The 15,239-nt window shown below is 41.2% G+C and overlaps 1 protein-coding gene across 1 annotated transcript in view; it reads left to right on the forward strand.

The window, feature by feature from the left end:
* ANOS1 (anosmin 1) overlaps nucleotides 1–15,239 on the forward strand; it is a 135,585-nt gene that overhangs the window by 114,740 nt on the left and 5,606 nt on the right. The window contains exons 10-12 of the mRNA XM_038757380.1: nucleotides 9,919–10,013; nucleotides 12,065–12,236; nucleotides 13,821–14,035. Coding sequence (XP_038613308.1) covers nucleotides 9,919–10,013; nucleotides 12,065–12,236; nucleotides 13,821–14,035 — 482 coding nt within the window. The remainder of the gene's footprint in view (nucleotides 1–9,918; nucleotides 10,014–12,064; nucleotides 12,237–13,820; nucleotides 14,036–15,239) is intronic.

Consider the following 15,239-nt stretch of genomic DNA (forward strand, 5'->3'; position numbering starts at 1 on the left):
ATGTTAAGCTGTTGCTTCTAAATTTCAGCAGCACTGTGGTGGTTTGGGGCTGGGCTTCAAAGAGAGGATTGTAGTTTTAAAAATCAGTTTGAGTTGTGTAGTGCTCTGCCGAAAATGAGATCGTGGCCTCCCCAGCTGGCTCCAGGGCCCTGTTGAGTTCCTGCCAGAAGTTTGGGACATGTACTACAGTTATCAGGGGTAAACAGGAGTTTACCTTGCACTATAACTTTCAGGGACCTATTAAAATTTCCAGTTCCCTTGGAATAGCAGTGGCAGTCACCAGGAAGCTGCATCAGAGACTAGGAATTAGTATTATTATTATTAATCATATTTATTGAACACTTACTGTGTGCAAGTCACTGTACTAAGCACTTGGGAGAGTACAATATAACATCTAGTACATTCCCTGCCCACAACGAGCTCACAGTCTAGAGGGAATGACAGCTCCACCCCCTTTACTCTCCCATTCCACATTAATGGCTCTTTTATAATCAATCAATGCTATTTACGGAGCACTTACTATGTGTAGAGCACTGAACTAAGCACTTGGGAGGGTACACTACAACAAAATTAGGAGACATGTTCCCTGCCCTTAGTAGGCTTGCAGTCTAGAAGGGAAGACAGATATTAATATGAATCAATGAGTAATGTATAATATATAATTTAAAGATATGTATGTAAGTGCTGAGAGGTTGGGGTTAGGGTGAATATCAAATGTCCAAAGGTCGCAGATCCATGTGCATAGATGATGCAGAAGGGAGAGCGAGCTGGGGAAAAGAGGGTTTAATCAGGGAAGGCCTCTTGGAGGAGATGTGACCTTAAGCTTAGTACAGTGCTATGCACACAGTAAGTGCTCAATAAATACGATTGAATGAATGAATAATGCTCTTGAAACCTAAGTTTCCCATGGGGGGAAACCCACATTAAAAGAACAGTTGCTTAAGGGTAAATGGGGTATTTGTTACCTTTTTTTAAATGGTATTTGTTAAGTGCTTACTCTGTGCCAGGCACTGATCTATGTACTGGGGTAGATACAAGGTAATCAGATTGGACACAGACCCTGTCCCACATGGGGTTTATATTCTTAATCCTCATTTTACAGATGAGGAAACTGAGGCTCAGGGAAGTGTAGCAACTTGCCCAAGGTCACACAGCAGACAAGTGGCAGAGCCAGGTCCTCTTGACTCCCAGCCCCATACTCTTTCCACTAGACAACACTGCTTCTAGGTTATTAGGTCACCCCTTTCATTCAGATAGCATGATCGCCTTAAGGGGGAAAGATTTTGTGACCGCTACGGTTGTTAATATCGAAGTGGGCTTCACAGATTGAAGTTGTAAACTCTTTTTCCTAAGAAATCCATAAAGATGAGGTAGATTCTTTCTAATCCATCTAGGAGCATCTGAAGACATATGCAATAGAGGACTGCTGGGCACATTGACCTAGAGAATGTTCATATGACATGAAAGCGTGGGTGAGACTATTTTAAGGGCTTTGTTAATAGGACACAGATTTGCCTTTGGATGTTTTTGAAGAGAGGAAGATTTACATCAGTCTTGGATGGTTTGTGTGTGGTCCAGAATAATAGAAGAGGGAGATGAGCTAATCTGTTGGCCTAATGAATTTAGGGACAGCATGTGTTAGGAAAGTGCAGTAGAGACAGAAGGCATGAAACCTGCCAGTAAGGAGTTTGTTGTCTAAGCACTTAAAACGGTGTTCTGTGCAGAGTAGGTACTTCATAAATACTCCGGTTGTTCTATTGATCTTACTCAATGAAATGATATTCTCATCAATTTTGGATCCATTTCATCCTTTTTGGTTGCTCTTATTTTAGATTTTAAGCATGTTGAGGGCAGAGAGCCTGTCTTTTTTTCATTTTATAAACTCTGCAGATAATAGTACTGAAATACTATGACAGAAAAGAAACACACAGATTTGCTTGTCTGCCTATTGAATAGTAATTCATCCACTTCTTTTCTTTTCCAGAAATTCCATAGATTGGGCTTTGTTTATAGATATCCTCATAGGAAAGCTTTTTGCCTGTTATTTTTAAAATTTAACTTCATTTGCAATCCAGCGTTGGACTTCCGTGCCAAAGGGTTTGGACATCTGCATATAAAAGTGTTAGTTAGAAGCCTATTTTTAAGTCAAAAAAGTTTTTGTGGTGATCTTACATTTTAAGTCCTCTACTTCACATAAAAATAATGGAGGCAATTTTAGTCATGAGTTAGTTTCATAATATTTTATTTATAATCCTTTCATTTCATTTCATTGTATAACATTTTTTTCAATGCATTAGTAATTGTTGCATAATTTGGAAGGTATTAAAATTCCTTTAAACATTTCATTCCTCTGCTATTTGAAATGAACAAAAGTCCTGAAAATTCAAATCAATATTTTTTTCCCCTCAAAATCTATTTCAGGAGAAAATAGCCTTGGTTAGGATATGCCTTTTCAAAATCTTTTTTTTTTTTCCCTCTCAAAATGTATTCTGTAAAAGAGGAAAGAATAACTCTTAAGGTGTTGCAGTATATTTTTAATTCAGTAATTGATGGAATTTCTTATAGTTTCCCCTTTCTCTGATTTTCACTTTGGCTAAAGGTTGACCATTCTTTTATATTTCTCTGTTATTTTGAAACAATTTATAAATCTCTTATGGTGAATTGCATAAAGTCACTTTGAACAGCTTAGGACCAGACTTACTGTGTGCAGAGCACTGTATTGTTTGGCTTTGAAATGCTCATTCTGCTCCATAGTCACAAAAATCCTACCATTGACCATTGAAAGAATCCCCGTACCTGTCATTTTAGGAATTAGTCTAATTCCTTGAATTCCTCAAGCATTTTGGAAACACAATATCCATATAAGTAACCGGATTGTAAATGTAGGCAGGGGATTAGTGGTTTCACAGCAGGCTCTATCTAAATTTAGGCATTGCTAAGAAACAGACTATAGTTTCTATGGTCCACCCAGTTATAACATTTGTGTTGAAGATATTATTTGCACGAATAAAGGCTCCGACATTAAAAAGGTTGGAAAAGAAAGAGAATTTAAGTGAAAAGAGATGCATTAGGCTGGTGAAGATAAGGAATAGAGACTCGGTATCAATCAAGGGTATTTATTAAGTTCTTACTGTGTGCAGAGCACTGTACTAAATGCTCGGAGGAGTACAATATAACAGAGTTGGTAGACACAACCCCTGACCTTAAGAAGCTCTTAAGAATAACAGAAAATCAATTTTTTTTATAGATTACAGTTGTGATATAAATTCAGTATAGGTGAGAATTTTCTGGTAGAAGAGGAATGGGTTATCTTGAACGTTTTTAAATAGCGTTGATTTCCTGCTCCCCAGAAACAAAGAGATGAGTTAGATGCTTTGAAAGTTTTTTTGTGTACCTTTTGATCCTATGGTATTTCAAAAGGTCTGCATCAGCAAATAACATTAGATGATTTCCGCAGCACAATGTTGTATTTGAATCGAGGGGAGAGAGTTTCTTGGCCAATATCAGCTTTGTTTAGAATCCGTTTAGCTTCCACCACTCCAAGTGATACCAAATGTATCACATTTGGTATGTTTTCAGGCAAGGATAGTGTCTACCAACTCTGTTGCATTGTATTTTCCCAAGTGCTTAATACAGTGCTCTGCACACAGTAAGGTCTCAGTCAGAACCACTGATTGATTGCCCTTCAAGAATGTCATCCCAAAGCAGCATTCCACATTCACCTATTATGTAGATGATAGTGCTAAAACCCCGGGCTGAACCCTCATAAATGTGTAATTTACCTTTTCAAGATTCCCGTTATATTTGTTTTTCTCATGTCCATTCCAATCTGGATTTTCTTTCTGAGTTTAAAAAATTTTTCTTACTCGAGTAACTTAGAGTTTACAGGAAGCGCCAAAGAGAGTCTCTTGACATAGCCTCAGGGACTGGTTAGAATGTTCCGCCAATTTTGAGACATCTAAAGAGAGAGTGAAGGAATTTCATGTTTGAATTTTTTTGGTTAAAGTTTTATGCTAAATCAGTAAAACCTCTGCTGGAACCACTCCTCTGTTTGACTTGTGAAGTTTTAGCCAGTGCGTTGTTGGGAGAGAGGAAAAAGACTGTTCTAAGTAGGCTTTTGTTGTGTACATCCTTAGCAGAAGAATAAAACCAAACCCAATGGTTTAACCAGAGAAATGGTCTCATCTTTTTTTCAGTTCAAGAAGTGGCAGATTTGACATGGCAGTTGGTTGTAGCTTAGATCTGTCAGCTGAACTTCAGTTGTTTTAAGATCCCAAAACTGCTTCTTTTTCTGTGAGACTGCACCCGCAGAATAACTTCCAGTTGCTCTTGGGTCTGTACGTTTGACACTGATCTGCCAGTCTGTTCTCATCTTCTGTTATTTGATCTGCACTCCTGACCCCAGCAAGCCGTCTCCGCCAGCACAACCTGTTAGTCATTGGCAAGAGAGGGTGAGTGGTTGAGCACTAAGCCTGGAAAAACAAATCAAGTTCTTGCCCCACTGATGTGGGCTCACACCCTAAGCAGCCTAGGTATCTGTGAAGCCCTGGTTGGAAAGGGAGTGCTCTTGGTGAATGAGAAAGAGGTGTTATAAAGATAGTCTCTCCACAGATCCTTCACCGCACCATATCTGGTGGGCTTTGGTCTAGTGGAAAAAGCATGGGCCTGAGAGTTGGAGGATGTGGGTTTTAATCCCAGCTCTGCACTTGTCTGCTGTGTGACCTCGGGCAAGTCACTTAACTTCTCTGTTTCTCAGTTACCTCATCTGTAAAATGGGGATTAAGACCGGGAGCCCCTCATGGGACAGGGACTGTGCCCAACCTGTTTACCTTGTATCTTCCCCAGCACACAGTAAGTGCTTAACAAATACCACAATTATTATTAGTATTATTATTAATAATAATCAGTTAGAGAAGCAGTGTGACCTAGAGCACAGGCCTGGAAGTCAGAAGAACCTGGGTTCTCATTTCGGCTGTGCAACTTGTCTGCTTTGTGACCTTGGGCAAATCACTTCACTTCTCTGTGCCTCAGTTACCTCATCAATCAATCGTATTTATTGAGCGCTTACTGTGTGCAGAGCACCTCATCTCTAAATTGGGGATTGAGGCTGTGAGTACTATGGAGGATAGGGACTGTGACCCAAGTGATTAACTTGTAACTACCCCAGCACTTAGTACAGCTCCTGGAACTCCCCCCTTCTAGACTCTGAGCCCATTGTTCTGTAGGGATTGTCTCTATTTGTTGCCAAATTGTACTTTCCAAGTGCTTAGTACAGTGCTCTGCATATAGTAAGTGCTCAATATGAATGAATGAACATAGTAAGCGCTTAACAAATACCATAAAACAATCAATGATATTTATTAGCATTTACTGTTTAATCTTGTAGGGAACCGGTCAATAGCAGACTGGAAGCAAACCTGGTTATGGTAGAAGGAAGCAGTTTTGTCCATATTTTTTTCATTTGGATATGGTTTATTGATGGAGTATTATCCATTTCTTCTCTTAGAACTTTCCAGAAGAAATTGAGGGGGGAGGGAGGATGGGGCAAACAGGGCTGCAGTTGGCTTTTCCTCACAGGTTCATTCACATTCACTCTGTCAGAGTCGGCTTTCAAAAGATCTGTTTGGTATCAATCCATCAGTGGTATTTACTGAGTGCTTACTATGTGAAGAGCACTGTACTAAGTGCTTGGGAGAGTACACAGTACAACTGATTTGGTAGAAACGTTGCCTGCATACAGCAAGCTCACAGTCTAGAGGTGGAGACAAACATTGATATACATCAGTCAATCAGTGGTATTTAGTAAGCATTTACTGTGTGCTGAGCACTGTACTCAACACTCAGGAGCGTACAAAACAACAGATTTGGTAGACACGCTTCCTGCTCACAAGGAGGTTACAGTCTAGGGGATGGAGACAGACATTAAAATCAATGGCATTGAATGACCACTTATTCTGCATGGAGCACTATGCTAAGCACTTGAGAGAGTACAACAAAACAGAGTTGGTAAACAAGTTCCCTGGCAACAAGGAGCTTACAGTTCAGAGGGGAAGACTGACATGTATTTAAGTGCTCTGGAGCTGTGGATGGGGTGAATATCATTTTGCAGATGACCTAACTGAGGCACAGAGAAGTTAAGTGGCTTGCTCAAAGTCGCACAGCTGACAAGTAGCAGAGGCATTATTAGAACTCATGACCTCTGACTCCCAAGCCCTTGCTCTTTCCACTAAGCCACACTTTTAAGTAAGTTAATACTTACTACCCAACTACCCAAGGGTTCTTGGGAGGGATAGTTAGCCCCAAACTGCTGCCCAGGGTGAATCATTTCCAAGAAGTAGGAAAAGATTTTTTTGTTTTAACTACTCACATAACTACACAGTATTCTTCCCTTTGAGGCAAGCCAATAAATATGTTGTCTGACAATAGCTACCACATAGGATTTTTGTTCTGAGGATTTCTTTTCCTGTGTTTAGGAAAGGGCAACCCAATCACACTTCTGAGAACAACTGTTAGACCTATATTTTCAGAGTTTTTAGAATAGGAATGTTGCCTCTGTTTAGAGATACTTCTATATTTTATGGGTCTTACCCAAATTTTGTATGAGAAGCAGCATGGATTAGTGAATAGAGCCTGGGCCCGGGAGTCAGAAGGTCATGGGTTCTAATTCCAGCTCCACCACTTGTCTGCTGTGTGACCTTGGGCAAGTCACTTCACTTCTCTGTGCCTCAGTTCCCTCATCCATAAAATGGGGATTGGGACTGTGACCTCCATGAGACAGTGATTGTGTCCAACCCGATTTGCTTATATCCACCGCAGCACTTAGTACAGGGTACACAATAAGTGCTTAACGAATACCGTAATTATTATTCAGATCTGTTGTAATCCATGGAACATCTCCATTTTCTGACCACCTCTTGTTCACTTCTATTTACGCAGTGTTTAAATGAAGACTGGAGGTGTATTAGCAAGGGCTTATTACTTATCTTTTGTATTTCCAAGTGATATTTGTAATTACATTCCTTTAAGAAAAGGATCTATGGAAGTAAGCAATAGGTAAGGTCTTCACGAGGTAATGAACCAACATGACAATGCCAGGATGAATGAAGGTTCTGTCGTATCCAGAGATACTGATGACGTGCTCATGGCTGACTGAATTTAAGGGGCTGACAAATGAAGGAAATCCGTGAAGACATTTTTCAACTTTGCCCAAATGCATATTCAAGTGTGGAGCTCTGGTGTGTTGTTAGCAATGCAGAAAGTAAATATGTGGAAAGTTAGTCAAAAGACATTCCATAGTTGAATTTAGTTGTATGTTGTAATGTGATCTTGCACAAGAGCATTCTTTTATTGGTGTTTACACCCTTCAGATATTTGAGGACAGTTATTTTCTTCCCTTGGAATTGTCAGTCAGCCAAGATATGCCTATTTTGCTCTTTTTAATCTTGGCTCATAAATCAATCTCTCTCTTCCTCCTTAATCATCATTGTTTCTGTCCTCTGTTCTCTCTCCAGTTTATCCCACAATTTCCTGGCATAGAGTTCCTTCTAAATGAATGTAGGATACCAGGTGCAGTTCCAGGAGTCAACTTAGCTTACAGGGCAGCCGTCAAGCATACTCGTAGCAGATTGGGTGCGTTCCTTGATGACTGGCAGCCATCTTCCAGGGAGAACTGTTCTTGGAGATAAAAGGGTTTGGGCATTACATCTCTAGTGTGAGTTAAAGAAAACTTAAAGGATGTTTAGAGAAGCATTTTCAGCATATGGGAAACAGTCACCGTTTTTCAATCACATTATCCTGCTAATCAGAAGAGCTGGTTTCTCCCAATTCATAAATTGCTCAGTCCACTTGGAGAATTTGACTCAGTGCATCCTATCCTTTGGGTATTTTTAATGGTAGTAAAAATCATGTGTCACCTAATTTTCTGCCATGTTTCTTCAAGGGAGAAGTAGCTTGACCTAGTGAGTCAGAAAGACCTAGGCTTTAATATTGCATCAGCCACTTGTCTACTGGGTGACCTTGGACAAGTCACTTCACTATTCTTTGCATTACATCATTTGTAAACTGGGGGGTGAAGACTTTGAGCCCCATGTGGGACGTGGACTGTGTCCTACCTGATTAGCTTGTATCTATCCCAGCACTTACTCCAATGTATGGCACATAGTAAGCGCTTAACAAATACCATAAAAAAAGTTATTTCTGGAATTCTGTGGAATTGGTCAGGATTGTTGGTTTAGGGGTTGACAGACATTATTCCAGACAGTTATTCTGGGGAATTAAATTGTTTACCAGCCAAATGGATGAGGAGATGGGAATACCAGGTTATGAAGTTGGTCCAAAATCACATTATTTTGTTTTTGTTTTTTTTTAATGCCATAGTCATTGTAATTCAACTCTAGGATTGTCAGCCTGGAACTCCTGAGCCTCTGTGTTCCTCAAATGAAACAGGAATTCATAAACAGTAGTTCATATATTGCATAGTAAAAACGTAGTAAAAAGGAAAAATAGTACTCCAAAATGTAATTAAAGGTTTGGAATCTGAACTATTTGAGGCCATTTTTACCCTGCTCGGGGCTAGTCTACACTCTGTCCAAATTCAGTGTGCTTCCAATCTGTTTTACAGTCTTTCCAAAAAACTATTGGTCAAGGCAGTAGGTCAGTCAATCAGTCAGTCGTATTTATTGATCGCCTGCAGTGTGCAGAGCACCGTACTAAACGGTTGGGAAAGGACAACATAACGGAGTTAGTGGACAGGCTCACTGTCCATAACAAGTTTTCAGTCTAAATGGGGAGACAGACATTAATATAAATTAATAAATTACAGAAACATACTTAAGTGCTCTGGGGGTCACTTGAATGGCATCATCATTTAGATGAGCAAGGTTTGGACTTTCACACAGACAGAGAGATTCCCTCACCTTATAAGTGGTCTCAGCTAAGATGTCAAATGTAACCAGGCAGTCATCATTTCTTATGGTTGAATTACAATGACTATGGCATTAAAAAAAACAAGCAGTGTGGCATAGTGGGTAGAACAAGAGCCTGGGAATCAGAAGGTCATGGGTTCGAATCCTGCGTCTGACACTGGTCTGTGGTGTGACCTTGGACAAGTCACTTCACTTCTCTGGGCCTCAGTTACCTGATCTGCAAAATGAGGATTGAGACTGTGAGCCCCACATGGGACAGGGACTGTGTCCAACTCGATTTGCTTGTATCTATACCAGAGTGCCTGACATATAGTAAGTGCTTAACAAATAGAATTAAAAAAAAATTCTGCTAGGGTCAACTTTTTCCACACCTTTTGTTGTCCCCCCTCACCTTGGTCTCTGTATCCCACATGGGACAGGGACTGTGTCTGACCTGATTGTCTAGTACCTAGGGCTTAATAAGGTATAAAAACATAATTAGTATTAGTTCCAGTAGAATAGTGTTTGTCACCATTCTGAGTCAGGGGACTCAGAGGCAATTTGTAATGATTATTTGTTAAAAGCTTAGGGGAGGAACTGTGCTGGGGTAAAACCCCCTACTAGCTTTGCTTGATTCCATTATCTGAAGTTGGAACCATTTGACTATGTTTGGGCCAAGTTGGTTAGGATAACTGACTTCCTACAGTACCTTTCAAAAACCTTAAACCCCTGGTTTCATTATTTTCAAATGCATAACCCCAGGTGGCCTCTCTCATACTTTGTCTCATTCCACTGAATGGCGAAATTTAGTTAAATCTTTTCCCTCCACCAGCAAAATATTTTGTTCTTCCCTACCTAATGAAGAATTAACAAGACTGAAAAAGGGATTACATTACACGTGTATTTTGTTAATCACATATGCAATGTTCTTTTCTCTGACTTAATGGTATCGGGTCATGTGGAACCCTCCTATTAAAACTTCTCCCTGTGTTATTGTCTTTATCGATTCCTGCAGATACGAGTGTGAATCGCTATCATGTGCAGTGGTTTCCAGAATCGTGTGCTCACAATGAAACGCGTGGCTCGGAAAAAGCAACCGGCGTGACCCAAGTGAGTCCAAGTTCACTCTTAGGTTTCTTCCTCGTTGGTCCCAGACACTAAATCTCTCTTGGTTGGAAAGAGATGGATTGTTTGCTAAGGTGTAGGAGGGTTTGGTTGTGAGGGGAGGAGTCTGTGGTAACAGTCATCAAAGCATAAAGTCAGGATGACGTCACTTGAAAAATCGGGTCATCTCACTGACCAAGATTACGCACACCCACCTCTGCCTCAAATGAAAAGACTTCCTTTCATTGGTCTCGGTGACATTTTAATAATGAGTTGCAGACCATTTGATTGTCATTGTTTTGATTGAGGTGATCTGTGTCATACCTTTTGCCCAGTCACAACAGTGAATGACACTGGCCTCTGTTTCACGGAGAATCTGCCCTCCCTTCGGAAACAGATCCAATCTGAGGAAAGAGGGAAGGGATGTCAAAGCCTAGCCTTTGTGAAAAGAAGATTAAAAAAACCCTAAAATTCATGAAGAGGTAGAAAAGGTGTGTGCCCTTTGTTCTGAAAATGACTATTTCTTTGGGTGTTAAATGGTTTTACATTTCAGAACCATAGAAATGTCAAGTGGATGTCTCTTCTCTGTAAGATTCTTGAAGCAAATTATCTTAGGTTTGATTTCAAGAAGGATGACCTTCACACCATTTCTTCAAGTAACTTGGTGCCCCTGATGTAGACAGAATACAGTGCTGCATGAACCAAATAGACCCAATAATAGTGACTTCGGTCTCTCCCTCTGTTAGCAATAAAAGCAGTCTCCCCTACTGGAAAGAGCACAGGCCTGGGAGTCAGAAGTCATGGGTTCCAATCCTGCTCAGCCATTTGTTTGCTTTGCAACCTTGGGCAAGTCACTTAACTGCCCTGTGTCTCAGTTTCCACACCTGTAAAATGGGTACTCAATCTTATGCCCTCCTACTTAGACTTTGAGCCCCGTGTAATAATAATTATGGTATTTGTTAAGTACTTACTAAGTGCCAAACACTGTACTAAGTGCTGGGATGGATACAGCATATCAGGTTGGACACAGTCTCTGTCCCATACGGGGCTCACAGTCTCAATCCCCATTTTATAGATGAGGTAACTGAGGCCCAGAGAAGCAAAGTGACTTGCCCAAGGTCACACAGCTGACAAGGGGGAGAATTGGGATTAGAACCCATGACCCCATGACCACAGACTCCAAGGTCTGTGCTCTATCCACTTCGTCATGCTGCTCTGGAAAGGGGCTGTGTCCCACCTGATTACCTTGTATCTACCCCAGCACTTAATATAGTACTTGGCACATAGTAAGCATCTAACCTGTACCATTATTATTATTAGTGGTAAGCCTAGCTTCCCAGGTAAAATAGCTATCGCTAACAGAGTCATTTTATACAAGATGACAAAGGTATTTTTTTAAATAGTGCAAATAAATGTACTTAACATAGAAACGTACAAGCAAAATAAATGGTATTTGATCCAGATCTACATTAAAGGCCATTGTTTCTAATGTGATCAAAGTGTATCCTAAGAGAGAACTAAAGATTTGATTCTTTAGAGATTGTTTTTCTTCCTTATATGGGATGTCAGAGTGTAGTTTCATGCCTGAAGCTGCAATATCACACTTCAGAAAGGAATAATACTTGTTATGAGGCTTTAATGGAATTTGTGAGAGTTTCAAGAGGGATTTTTAATTGCAGTGTAAGCCTGTCTTTCAGAGCTACTTAAGGCGGTTCTCTTAAGTATCAAAAAAAAAAGGATTAGCATTTACGTCTTTATAGTTCCCTCAATACTACCAAGTTAAAGAGATTGTCCCAAGTGTTAGAAGTTTGTGGCTTTGATGCCTTATGACTAAGGTACTGTTCTTTGCTGGAGAATGTATCCCCCACCAATGATAATATTCCGTGATTGTAATTAATTATAATATAGACAATATTTTCCTTTGTTCTTTTTGTAAAATCCATATGTCCTGAGCATATAGGAAAAATATACTTTATTGTTAAGCTCTTCATCTTTTGCCAAGCTCCTTTTTTAATCCCTAATGAAATTTGTTGCATATTCTGTTTCTCTGGTTTTAGGAAAACTATATAATCCTTCAGGATCTGTCATTTTCATGCAAATATAAAGTGACCGTCCAACCAACGAGATCAAAGGGCCGTTTGAAGGCAGAAAGTATTTTCTTTACTACCCCACCTTGCTCTGCCCTTAGAGGAAAAAACCACAAGCATATTAGCTGCCCTTCTGAAGGTGGTAAGTCAAGATTGAAAGCACCCTTAAGTGCACTTCTGAGAATGTCAAACGGGATTTAAAAGCATTTTCAGAATGTGTTTTACAAGACTCTGAATAAGTGGAGAAAGCTTATTGTGTTTGTGGCTTCCATTTTGGAGTTATTTCATTATCAAGGTTGCCTATCAAGAAGCTCTTGAAAAGGGCCTCTGCTGGCCAATTTCCAAAAGTTGGAGATTTAAGACGGCTCTTCAAAAAAGCCAAAAAGGCAAACGTTAGACAGCAGAGATTGTAAAGAGAAACGTTTGGGAGTTCATTCATTCATTCAATTGTATTTATTGAGGCTTACTGTTTGCAGAGCACAGTACTAGGTGCTTGGGAAGTACAAATGGGCAACAGATAGAGATGGTCCCTACCCAACAACGGGCTCACAGCCTAGCAGGGGGAGACAGACAATAAAGCAAAACAAGCTATTCGTCATTGTTCTTGAATGCTTTTGGACTAGTTGAGTTGAGTCCCGATTCTATCCCCCAGACTGTATCCACATTAGAGGAACATAACCAGATTTGGAAATGGAATCCTGGAAACACGGCTTTTCGACTGTGAGCTCCTAGCGGAGCCCGGGAAATGGTCTTCCTTATGGCTGGTTATGTGCTTCCCCTGCACTTAGTATGTATTACCATGCACACAGGCACCCGATAAGTACCACTGAATGAATGACTCAAATGGCTATCAATCAATCAATGGTATTTACTGATCACTTACTGTGTTCAGAGCATTATTTGTCCTAGTGGATAGAAGGACCTGCTTTTAATCCCGGCTCCTGCACTTGCCTGCTGTGTGACCTTGGGCAAGCCACTTCACTTCTCTGTGCCTCAGTTACCTCATCTGTAAAATGGGGTTTGAGACTGTGAGCCCTATGTGGGATAGAAACTGTGTCCAACACAATCTACCCCAGTACAGTGCCTGGCACATAGTGAGTGCTTAACAAATACCATCATTATTATTATCATCGTACCAGTCCCTTGGGAGAGTACAATAAAGCAGACATTGAAATCAATTGTGGATCTGGACATAAGTGTTGTGGGGCTGAAGGTGGGGTGAATATCAAGTTCTTAAAGGGGACAGATTCAAATGCAAGGGTGGTGCAGAAGGGGGAAATGAGGGCTTCCTTGGGAAGGCCTTATAGAGGAGATGTGAGTTTAATAAGGCTTTGAAGGTTGGGAAGTAGTGGCCAGTAGGATACGAAAAAGGAAAGGAGTCCCAGGGCAGAGGCGTGAAGTGGGCAAGTGGGTGACGAGATGGATGAGAATGAGGTACAGCGAGTCGATTGGCATTAGAGGAGTGAAGTGTCTGGCCTGTGTTCTAGTAAGAAATGGGGGAGGTAAGATAGGAGGGGGGGCAACATGATTGAGGGCTTTAAAGTCAAGCTAAAGAGTCTCTGTTTAATGTCGACATGGATGGGAGACCACCAGAGGTCCTTGAGGGAGTGGGGACACATGGACTGAATATTTTTTTTGAAACGCCCCGGGGAACAGCGCGATGATTGACTCTCTTCACTCCCTGAAAATACATAATCTCCATTTTGTTCCACTCTCGTACCTTCAGTTTTCCCCAAAGTGTTGGCGAAGCCTGAGAATCTATCTGCTTCCTTCATCGTTCAAGAAGTTAATATTACCGGCCACTTTTCCTGGAAGATCTCCAAGGCCAATCTCCATCAGCCTATGACAGGCTTCCAGGTCACTTGGGCAGAGGTTACTACAGAAAGCAGACAGAACAGCCTCCCCAACAGCATCATTTCTCAGTCCCAGATTCTGCCAGCAGTAAGTTCAGTGGTACTTGGCATCACTTTGGGGGGACACTGATGATTTCTTTTCCACTCCTATTAGTCATTTGGAAGCGACCTTAATGGCAAAACCTATACTGCGAGTTTGATGATATGGATATTTAAAAAGAGAAAAACAGCAGAGACTGATCCTTCTCACAAGGAGTCAAACAAGGAGGGTGTTTAACCTGCAACATTAGGAAGCTTCATTGACTTAGTGGAAAGAGCCCTGGCCTGGGACTCAGGAGACCCAGGTTCTAATCCTGGCTCCACCACGTAACAATAATGACAATGATAACTGTGGTATTTTTTAAGTGCTTTGTGCCAAGCACTGTACTAAGCACTAGGATACCTATGAGATCATCAGGTCCCACATAGGGCTTACAGACTAAACATGAGGGAGAGCAGGTATTGAATCCCCATTTTGCAGTTGAGGGAACCGAAGCACAGAGAAGTGAAGTGCCTGCCCACGGTCACAGAGCAGATAAGTGGTGGAGCCGGGATTAGAACTCAGGTCCTCTGAATCCCAGGCCTTGGCTCTTTCCACTAGCCCATGCTGCTTTCCATTTTCCTGCTGTGTGAGCTTGGAGAAGTCACTTAACTTCTCTGGGCCTTAGTTTTCTCAACTGAAAAATGGGTATTAAATACCTGTTTTCCCTCCCTCTTTGGGATGAGGGCTGGGTGGAATCTGATTAGTCTATATCTAGACCAGTAGTTAGCACACAAAGAGTGCTTAAGAAATACCATGACTACTGTCATTACGGACATGGTGGCAGAAGAATCGGCATAACTAGGGGATAGGGCACAGGCCTGGGTGTCTGAAGGACCTGGGGTCTAAGCTCCACTCCATCACTCGTTTGCTGTATGACCTTTGACAAGTCACTGCACTTCTCTATGACTCAGTTACCTTATCTGTAAAATGGGGATTAAGACTGTGGGCCCCATGTGGGACATGGTCTCTGTCCAGCTTCGTTAGCTTGTATCTACCAGCCCCTGGCACATAGTAAGCGCTTAAAACCAAACAAAAAAACCAGTAAACACAGTCCAGCCACCATCAACACAGCTGCTGAACCACCAATCCTGGATTATTATCCAGTGCAGCACACACAGGTGAAAACAGCTGTAATTAATCACATCAAGGTAGCTTCTGTCAACCACACAATCTCTCCTGAGAGAAGCACACAAGCTACCCATGGGCAAAC

Source organism: Tachyglossus aculeatus, chromosome 15 (assembly GCF_015852505.1).
Source record: "Tachyglossus aculeatus isolate mTacAcu1 chromosome 15, mTacAcu1.pri, whole genome shotgun sequence".
In the NCBI taxonomy this organism is placed as follows: domain Eukaryota; kingdom Metazoa; phylum Chordata; class Mammalia; order Monotremata; family Tachyglossidae; genus Tachyglossus; species Tachyglossus aculeatus.